This window comes from Gossypium hirsutum, chromosome D13, assembly GCF_007990345.1.
Source record: "Gossypium hirsutum isolate 1008001.06 chromosome D13, Gossypium_hirsutum_v2.1, whole genome shotgun sequence".
NCBI lineage: Eukaryota > Viridiplantae > Streptophyta > Magnoliopsida > Malvales > Malvaceae > Gossypium > Gossypium hirsutum.
Window position 1 is genome coordinate 1,061,588 of NC_053449.1, and position 11,481 is coordinate 1,073,068.

The following is an 11,481-nucleotide window of genomic DNA, read 5'->3' on the forward strand; positions in this document are numbered from 1 at the left end:
CATATAGAATCTACTTGATATCATTTTATTTTATGTATCTATATTATAATATAGTCTTTTGCTAACTTTGGTTTCACGAATTAATTTGACGCCAATTTAAATAGAAAAATGACTAAAAAATCCTTCTATTTAAAAAGTAACAAATATAATTATAAAGGTATTCTTGTCTTTTATATTTAAAATCTATTAAAAAAACAATTTAAACCCAAGATAAATTTACAAATTCCAAGATATTATGTGCTAATTGTAAGGTATGGACTTGGATTCCACATAAGAAAGTATGAGATTTCCCAAGACGTTTGTATGGACCTAGGCTCTTTATTCTCAATAACTGACTTTTGAGTTTAATTCTACAAAATATTCATATCATGGGACTTAAACATACGATACTAATATCCCAAAATCAAAATTTTATCGTTTCAATCAAATTTTTTTATTTTTTATTTTCTTTTTTCACGCACATTCTAGAGGTTCTATAGTTTCTGTTAAAGAATAATCACAAACTTTTTGTAAAACAAATGTAAAAAATATCTTAATTCAATTAAAAAATTTACTATCACGAAATAAATATTAATCGACTCTGATCTTTCTACTAAATAAATTTATATAATAACAATAAATCCAAATGGCATTGCCTATAGACAATTAAAAGATCACAAGTTTTCAAAGGATTGTGAATAACGATTAGTCACCTAATTTAATATGCTTAAAAGTATAATCAAATGTAGAATATTATTTTCATATTTATTTTTAAATTATTATTTTTACAAATAATTTGATTACAAATATTTTAAATTTTTTCTTATCGTTCGATCCTCAAACCTTGATTCTTGGAATTATTGAACAAATCTCGCAATTGAGAATTATTTTCCACTAGTTTGATTAACCGCATTGAGCTACCTCCCACTAGGTTGCCTAGCATACCTTCTGTCCTCCTTATCTCCTTTTTCAAACCATTCGATTCTTCTTCTAATTGCTTCATTTTTGTTTCTAATACCTGTAATCCTTCGTGTAATCTGATTTTCACCTGCTATTTTTGAATTTCTAGATAAACTTCAGTCGCATCATCTTTCGGAGTTTCTTTTTCAAATAAATTGTCCTCAGAAAGTAATGATAACACCTGGTCCACAGACAATTTAAACAATAAGATAATTTCATGTTTAGCTGTTTATACGTACTAATCTTTTTTTTCTTTGATTCATTAATCTTTACTAGGGTAGGCATAAAATTGTTACCCACTATCATGTATGTTTTTTTGGGTACTCAAAGATCAATATTATATATGAATATGTGTTTGCGGGAGAGAGATCCATTTACAGCGGTGTAAAACTTAAATGTTTTTCTTTTCCATAATTTTTTATATGATTAATATTTTAACAATCTAACCATCATATATGCTCTATTCATGTTGATCATTCATGTCAAGTTTGGTATAAATTAAATTTTTTTTACTGTTCGTTTTATGTAAAAAAAAAAACTCTTTCAATCTTTAAATGTAAAAAAAATATAGACAATATTTTAGATAGATACAATAGAGATATCATATCCATTCAAAAATTTACATGCATGACAAGAACAAATATATGATAAGTTTAATGGTTGGATTGTTAAAATATTAATTATTTAAAAAGTTAAGAAGAGTGTAAAACTACTTAAGCTTTATACCGGGTAAGTGGATCCCTCCCGTATATATGCGTGTGTGAACAATACAAAGATATATGTGCCAAAATTAACTCAAATGAACAAGTAGCTAACTCTTCGTTAGCACTTTTAATGTAAGTTTTTGTATGCAAATATTTTAAAAGATAAACTTCTAATTAAAAATAATTCAATTGAATGTTTAATTTGAATGATAAAAGTTATACTAACCGCAAAAAAACACGCACTTGACTTTAGCAATAAATTTGCACTCGGCGCAATAGTAAATCAACTCTCTTTGGTTTCTTTCTTGCTTGCAAACATCACAATAAAATTCCTCCTCTTCTTCACCGAGTTCAGCTCAAATTCAAAAGGAGACTTTGTAAGGGTTAAAGGATGGAGATGAGATTTGTACTTTATTGTTTCAGGTGCTGAAGGATGACACTGGAAATGGATGTTAATGTCACACGGCACACATCGAAGGACGAAGTTATGGTAGTTTACACCACAAAGATGGCAAGTAACATCGGCTGTTTTCTCATAGAGAGTGAGAAGGTGTTGATGGCCACTAAACGTAATAGAGGGCAGCAGCTTATAACAATCCAAATGAAGGTTAAACTTACACTCAGATTTCTGACAGCTATATGCTAAGAGAGTTGAATCAATGCCTCAGAAACATGCATCACAAGTGCGGATATGATCATTGTATGGAAGGGATTTGATAGTGAGAGGGTGTTTGGGATGAAAAGGATACTTAAAATTTATAGAGTTGTAAGGTAATTTAACATAGCATGATTTATTTAAAAAGAAGTGGTCGCATGATTTGCTACACCTGAAAGTTGGTGCGGGAGCTAAGCAAATCTGTGCACATGCTACACAACGACGTTCGCTGCCATATTCTTCATCGTTTTGGACAAGAGCTAGTGTATGCGAGTGAGAGAAATGTTGGATCTCTTTGGCATCTTCAGAGTCTATGGTGGGAAATAGGGCACATTTGACATGGAGATCGAATTCACATGCTCCACAGCTGAACTTCATGCGGGGGACAATACGTTCACCACAACAAGCACATTCGTCTCTACCGTAAGGATATGTGATGAATATGAGAGTGCATGGATGGATGTGATGATTGATCAACTGTTGCGGGATGCTCTTCATGCAAGATTTATGAAGGAAAAACTTGCATTCCATGCAACCGTAGGTAGAAGAAGAAGAAGAAGAGCAGAGCTCTTCACAAATGGAGCAGATCACTTCATCTTTCTGGTTGGAATCAACAAGTTTTAAGGGATGAAGATGAGTGAAATGTTGAATGGTGTACTCCTCATCTGAATATTCTACCATTGGCTTTAGGGAGCATTCCACATGCGCTCGAAACATACAACTTAACTTGCATTAATAGGAAAATCGTAAAAAAATATCTTCAAAACAAACAAAACAACGATTACGAAAACCACCAGTGGAGATGGTAAGAGGGCATGGATGAAAGAAACATTGTACCTCTGCTTTGTGCTCATCAAGACAAGATTTATGAATAAAATACCAACAACGTTCGCAACCATAGGTCGGACCGATTAAGTACCTGTGACATCCTCTGCACCGTGCTAATGTACTCCCCTCTTAATGAATGACAATGACAAGGGGTGGTGATGGATGACATGTTGAATTTCCATTCCTTTTTAGTGAAACAATAGAAAATACATACTTCATTGCAAACATGTAATATATAACAATCGAATCATTTTCTCTTACATTTTTTAATGCTTAATCCACTGCTCATTCGATGATAGCCTAACATTGCAAGCAACCAAGACATTAAAATAATTCCTTCTTTAATTAATCAATTTAATAAATTAATTGTTAAAGTTCATCGTAATAAGCAACTATTGTATCCCATCCAGAAAAAAGGAATTATAACAAATAATATAAAAAATTATTTTATTTACAATTATTTTGGTAAAAAATATTTTTAAAGAATTATTTCTTAAAATATTTCTATACTTCATTTTTTAAAACATAAAATTTCTTCTCTCCGTGTATTTTGAGTATAAATTCATTGTAATATCTTAAAAAAATTAGATAAAAAATCTCAAATATAATTACTTTAATACAATTATACATTGAATAAATAAATAAATTTAATTATTTTGAAGTTAAATAAATATAATAGTTTTACGTTTTATCTTTTCGCAATTGGCATTCTCAAGATATATTTTCAAATGGAAAGAAAAGTTGATAGATGGGGTCAAGCTGAGATGACTATGTTGGAAGAATAAATATTTAGCTTGGTTCTTTAAGAGGAATCATGAAAGTATTCATTAAAATATAAAAAATAAATACTTCTAGCAAAAGTATTGTTGTTGAAAGAGGAAACCAAAACCGTTAAAGTTTGATATATTGAATTACACATTAAATTAAAATTTATATATAATTTTAAAATTTTTTTTAATAAAAAATTTATTAGATTACATCATAAAATTAACCATATGTATACACACAATGCATTAAATATAGTTAAGTTACCTATAACAACTACCCACTATAACAATATTTTACTACAACAGTCAAGTTTTTAGTAGAATCTTTTTTTTTTTTGTGTTTTATTCTAACCCTCAGTAACAACTTTTCATTTATAACAACAACATCCATAGTTCTTTATAACAACATATTTGTTTAAAATTTTAACTATTTCATATAAGCAAGCCTATTAACTATAATTTATTAAATAAAAATTATATTAATTAAAATATCATTTTAATAAAATATTTAATTTCAAGCAAGAAAATATATTAATAATATTTTATTAAATAAAAATAATTTTTAATGATTAAAATTAAATATATCAATTTAATAAACTATTAAATTTCTTAAATAAATATATCAACTCAATTAACTATTAATAAACTATAACTTTTTTGTGTCTTAATGATTGACATGTTTAATCTCCATTCTTTTTTAATGAAACAAATATACATTGTTGCACACATGTTATTGTAATATATAGCAATTGAATCATTTTCTCTTACTTTTCTTAATGCCTAATTCACCATCGACTCAATGCATAGCAACCTAGACATTAAAATAATTTTGTCTTTAATTATTGATCAAATTAGTAAATTAATTGTTGAAGTTCATCGTTGTACAGGCCCATTTTAACCCCAAATAACCCAACAGGCCTAGAACCCAGTCAAACTAGGGTTTCAGAAAACTGAAACCCTAGCCTACCTGCTCTTGGCCGCCACCCACATTACTACCTGCCCCCTGCTACCGCCGCAACCACCACCAACCACTTCCATCAAGTTCCTGCAAAGACACGCAACAACAAAGAAAGGCAACCAAATAGGAAAAAAAATGTAAAAACAATCGGCTATAAGAGCCGAAACTAACAACATGTAAAGGGGGTTCGGCTTTGGGAAAAATTGCAAGAAATAAAAAAGTTTTTATAAGGTGATTTACTTTGATTTTTCCGACTTCTTTTTTTCTTTTTTTCGTTCTATTTCAGTTTTCTACATTGTTTCTTTCTCTTTTCATTTTCATTTAATCAATATACATAAGAATATATAAAATAAAAAATAAAGAGGAGAGTTTTACCTGATTTCGGCTGAGGAGAGGAGGAAGAATCGAAGGGTCTCTTCCATTTTCGGCCTCTTTTTGCTGGGATTTCGGCTTTTCTAGCCTCGAATACGAACCTTACTCGAAAAAGGGGACAAAGTGGGCTATTTTGAATTTTTTGGCTACCGCGGACGGCGGCGCCATCGCCGGCGACCGGTCACCGGCGCGGTGGCCGACGGCCGGACCTTAGGCCAGAAATCGGATTGCCCAAAAGGGCTTGAGAGAGTTTTTGAGTTTCTTTTTTAAGAAAAGTGAAGAAAATGAGAAATCTGAAAAAAAATTTGGTTTTTATAGCGCCTGGAAACGACGCCATTTTGGCCCGCTTCATCTGGCCCCAAAACGACGTCGTTTTACCCCATAACCCGCGCGTCGACCCGACCCAACTCAGGGGATCCGCGTGTTTTCTATCAAGGGGTTATTTTCGCTTCAGGCCCTTCCGCATTTTCGGTTTGTTTCAATTTGGACCATTTGTCTTTTTTCTCCTATTTTAATTTGGACCACGGATTTGTTCCCTTTTTTAATTTGATCCTCAATTAGTTGGGCCCCTGAGGAAGGGACGCGTGGCCTGAAAATCGGGTTTATTACCCATTTGGTCCTTCGCCCTTTCACGCCCTTCTATTTTGGTCCTCCTTTGTGCATTTTATTATAGTCTTAACCTTTAAATTTTATTTTTATCACAAATTGACCCATTTTGTTATTTTTGTTATTTTATTAACTAATCTAGCTATTATTATTATATTTTCCCATTATATATATATGTATATTTACGTTACCATTATTATATCATTTAGTTTTACATTGTTATTGTTATATTTTATTTATATTTACTTATTTAAATTTTGAATATATTTTTCCTATTATTATTACTATTATAACTATTTATATATATCATCTTATTATATATTTACATCTTATTATATATATCTATATATCTCTTTATAGACACGTTTTTTTAGCTTATATACATACATATGTTTTGTTATACATACATACATACATATACGTCTATATCCATCATTCATTTTTATAAAATATATGTATATACGTCTTTTTTTATACATATATATATACATACTTACACTATTTTATTTTACGATATACATACTTATATCTTTTATTTTATGTAATATATATGTATGCACATACCCATTTTTTATTATTATATGTACATATTTAAACTTTTATAATATATATACATGTGTACGTACGTGTTTTTATATATATATACATATACTTATACATATTATTTATATTTTAAAATCTATATTTTTCTTACGTATTTTCTATATTTTATAATTCACATACATATTTTTTTTTATATATATCGCAATACATATTAGCATCGTGTTTCATTTTGCCCAATATATCAAAATCCACTTCAAATAAATTAAATCTCGTGTTTAGATATTTGAAAAGTTGTGCCCTAACTTACTGGGTTTCGATTTCCACAATAAATTTAAACACGTGAATATTTTCAAATTCAAGTTTTTAAACGATCTCGGGAATTAAGAAAAGATCGTGTCCTAACTTACTGGGCATGATCCCTTTTCTAAACCCGAGATAATTAAAAGTCTTTTTAAATAAATAAATTTTTCGGCATGTACTCTCATATCGGGAATTCGATACGTTGTGTCCTAAAGCATTGGATATGACATGTCGTTTTCTCGAGATTAGGATTTTTTTAAATAAAGGCAATATTTTGCGTTTGGAAATTCGAGTAAACGTGCCCTAATGTGTTGGGTTTCGATTTCTCGTTTAGCCAAATAGCTTGATATCCTTTTAAAATTTCAAAATACGAGTTTTGGAAATCATAAGGTGATCTTGGTTCCTAGTGTTTAAAGTATCATATCCTAAGGTGCTGGATATAATATTTTTTTAGAACAAGAGAATCTTAAATTCCAACTCATATTATTCAAAAGTTTTTAGGATCGTATTTTTAAAAATTCTTCCTAGTTTTTAATTTTCGACATCAAAACATTAAGTAATCAACTAGGTACCAATTTTGGGCGTATCGAGGGTGCTAATTCTTCCTCGTGCGTAACCGACTCCCGAACCTGTTTTTCTGAATTTCGTGGACCAAAACTGTTGTTTTAATAAAATCAAACTGTTTATTAAAAACAACCATTTTTCAAGGTGACCCGATCACACCTTATCAAAAAGGATTGGTGGCGACTCCCATTTTCGTTTTCATTTTTTCAAAACCCAAGTCGACCCCGTTTTTCAATCAAAAAAATGGTGTCAACAATCGTAATAAAATTTATTGATTTCATTTATTTTAATGAATAATAAATAATTCAAAGGCATGCAGATTTATGTTTTGGCAATTGACATTTTAAATGAGAAACTGTTTTTTACGTGCTTTAATTAAAATTTAGAAAGGAATAAGTAAGGTGATACTTTTAATATATATTTTTCAAATTAAAAAAAAAAAAGTTGATACATTGGGTCAAGCAAAGATAGGAATGGCTTACGTTGGAACCATCAACTTTTTCAAGAACAAAAGAATTAAAACAATGTTTCAACATAATTCAAGTCTTTTGCATTACCAATTGGAAATTACAAGGAAATAGCAGCGGTTTAGAGGGTCAATAAAGCAACCAGTTTATTCATTATCGTTTCAATCATGGTGAGGATTCAAACCTCAATTGGACATAAGCGCGAAAAAAGAAAACTACAAATACATAAATAAAACGAAAACAAGCTGAAGAAATAACCTATCTGACACTTTTGCAGCTCAGAGACATTCAACTCTCCTTGAAGATAAGTTTTACCAAAGTTGCACAGAGAAGGTATGGCAATTCTTACTTGGGAAGTCCAGTTTCTGGGTCAAGAAGAGCCAGTTTGTCATTTGAAAGCAGAATAGGGCCTTTCCCAGGTCTTGTACAGATGAAGTAACTGACATCCCCAGGGTATTTCTGAGCTGAACCATTTTCAGGAGGCGGGGACAAAGCTTCCACATCCTTCAATCCCTTGAGTCCAGCATCTTTAAGTATCGTCTTATCACCGAGAAGGTAGCTGAATAAAACGGGGAAAATGAGAAGTAAATAAAGTCAATATCTGACAAGTCTTTCATGTAGGAGAAAGGGGAGAGACTGCAATGACAAATGAGCCTACAAAATACATGAATGGATGTTTTTCTTATGATAATATGGTATGGGAATTATCCAATTTCGGTATCGTGCTCTTAGCACCTGCATTTCCATTTACCTGTCCAGATCCGCATCAGACTTTGGAGGGAAGTAGAAAAGCAGCCGCTGAATTAATTGAGCAGCTGCCTTTCTATCTCGTGCAATTAAAACCGCATTCGGCTCAGCGTCAGATGTATATGCCACCTGTCAGTTTTTCATCATAAATTTCCAAGTAAAGTTGCAGCTAAAAGGAAGAAAAAGAAAAGCATATGTCCTAGAAGCCCAACACAAGGACTAAGATGTTCAATGATTCCTAACATTAAATGGATTGATCTAGTTCAGACACATGGCAAGAATTGGTTCGAAGTAACAGAAACATCACATGTATACATATCTATTTATATATATATGCAGTGCGGAGATACATTTTGAAGTGTTTTTAGGCTACAGTAAAATTACATATTCTAAATGTATTTTAATTATTATTTTTATATAATATAAATTTGGAATGTTGTTGGGTAAGATTCATTATCTTGATATATATAATTTTAAATTCTTTTAAAAGATTATAGTTCGATCAGTATTGATATTGTTACTAGTATAGGAAGATATAGATTCAAGCATACTGAAGCCGTTTATCCTCATGTTTAAAGGTTAAGGGGAATTATGAGTAGTTCTAAACATTATATCAACTTAAAAATTTTCATATACTTTCACAATAGAATTAGATGTTAAGAATTATATATATCATTTAATTTAATATGTTTATTCTATATTAAAATATATTTTCATATTTATTTTTACAAACCATTTGATTACAAATATTTTTAATTACTTTTATGAATACATTAGTTGGATGAGCAAATGTAGTGCAATTGAGAGTTATTTTAACAGTTTCGAGCTAGATCGTCTATCGAGTAACAAATCTTCTGTCTTCTTTATCTTTTTTTTCACGTCATCCAATTCTCCTTTCAATTGCTTCATTTTTGCTTCTAATTCTTCTTGTCTTTCATGTAATTTGATGCACTGTACTTGGAGAATTTCCACATGCCATTTTTGGATTTCTGTTTCAGCGATATTGTCTTTCGAAATTTCTTCTTCAAACGATCTATCCTTGGAAATAAATGGTAATACCTAATTCACGTACAATTTAAATAATAAAATAATTTTATGATTAGTTGTTTTTCATGTATTCAAGAATCAATATTATATAAGAATATGCATTTGATATGAATATTGCTTCTAGATATTTTCATAGAAAAATATTTTATAAAGTACAAATAAAAATGTATGTATATATTCGGGAAGAGATCCACTTACATCGGTATAAAATTTAAAAGGTTTTATATCTTTCCATAACTTTTTATATGATTAAGATTTTAACAATTCAACCGTCATATTTCATGCTCTATTCATGTAGATCATACTTGTCAAGTTTGACATAAATTAAAATTTCTACTCATTCATTTTATGTAAAAGAAATTTCAATTGTTAAATATATATATTTAGGACCGTTATGGTAAAGATATAAGATCGATTAAAAAATTTACATGCACAACAAATACAAATATATTGATAAGTTTAATGATTGGATTGTTAAAATATTAATTTTATAAAAACTTGCGAAAGATTGAAAAACTGCTTTAGTTTTACATTGGTATAATTGAATCTTATATATATATATATAGCCAAAAACTCAAAGAAACAAGTAGTTAGAACTCTATGTTAAACATTTAATTAAAATGACAGGAAGGATCTATTTACATCGGTATAAAACTTAAGTGATTTTACACCTTTCAATAACTTTTTACACTAATAATAATTTAACGATCCAACTGTTGAATTTATCAGTATATTTATACTTTTCATGCATCTAAATCTTTTAATCGATCTAAATTCTCTATCATATTGATATAAAATATTGTGTATATTAATATATTTTTTAATGATTGAGATTTTTTTACATAAAATGAATAGTTATAAAATTTTAATTGTTAGAATTAAGTAACCCGAATCTTTATTTAAATAAAATAAAATAAAATAAAAGTAAAATCCATATAGAACTACACTTCTTTTATCTTATTTTAAAATAAGGTTTTTTAACCTTATTAAACTGATTAGAATAAGGTGTTTCAATTTTACTGTACTCCTATTAGAATATGGTTTTACAAGCCTATAAATAAACATAATCTACTCTTCTTGTAATTATTCGAATATGGTTTGGGGAGAGGAGGGAGAGAGAGGGATCCATTTATACTAGTGTAAAACTTAAGTGGTTTAAAATTAAAAATATTAATCTTTTTATACGATTAATATTTTAACCATTCAACACTCATATTTTATTCTCCATTCATGTAGATCATGCATGTCAAGTTTCATATAAATTAAAAATTTCTAACTATCCATTGTACGTGAAAATAACCTTCAATTGTTAAATATATATTATCTTATATTGATATGATAGAAATATCAAATTGATTAAAAAATTTACATGCATGACAATTACAAATATATTGATAAGTTTAATGGTTGGATTGTTAAAATAGTAATTGTATAAAAAGTACGGAACAATGTAAAACCACTTTTACCCTAAGGCAAGATCCCTCCCATTTATATATATGTATAGAGAGAGGCAGAGAGAATAACTTACATTAGGATGATCCTAAAAACTAAGGTTTTTAGGCACTAATAAAATATTGTCACATCATCAAAATTTAAAGATATAAAATTATTATTATACACCCATCCATAGAGAAATTATTTTATGGATCATTCTCATCACATTATTCGTGCTCCCTTTCAACAATTTTTTTCCAAGTTATTAACACATAATTTTGATAACTTGTACTTTGAACCCTAAATTTGGAACCGTGAACCCTAAACCCCAAACTCGAACCCATAATTCTAAATCTAAACTCATAACCCCAAATCTTTAAACTCTAAATCATTAAACCTTGAACCTCAAATCCTTGAACCCCAAACTTGAACCATGAATCTTAAATTTTGAAACCAAACCCTGAATCTCGGGCTTCGGGGTTTAGAATAAAAGAATTACCAAAAATATATGCCAATGATATAGAAAAAATTGCACAAAAATTTAAAAAAA

At 29.4% G+C, this 11,481-nt stretch overlaps 1 protein-coding gene and 1 long non-coding RNA gene across 2 annotated transcripts; both read right to left on the reverse strand.

Annotated features, from left to right (window-relative positions):
- Window positions 1-1,926: 1,926 nt before the first annotated feature.
- LOC121225460 (uncharacterized) lies at window positions 1,927-2,979 on the reverse strand. The gene is made up of 2 exons (XM_041109778.1): window positions 2,471-2,979; window positions 1,927-2,206 (listed from the first exon to the last, which is right to left on the reverse strand). The coding sequence occupies exons 1-2, from the start codon at window positions 2,977-2,979 to the stop codon at window positions 1,927-1,929; spliced, it is 789 nt and encodes a 262-aa protein (XP_040965712.1).
- Window positions 2,980-4,844: 1,865 nt separating this feature from the next.
- Window positions 4,845-5,472, reverse strand: LOC107919816 (uncharacterized). Its single transcript, XR_001690459.2, has 2 exons — window positions 5,227-5,472; window positions 4,845-4,938 (listed from the first exon to the last, which is right to left on the reverse strand). It is a non-coding gene; the product is annotated as an uncharacterized lncRNA (long non-coding RNA).
- Window positions 5,473-11,481: the final 6,009 nt, after the last annotated feature.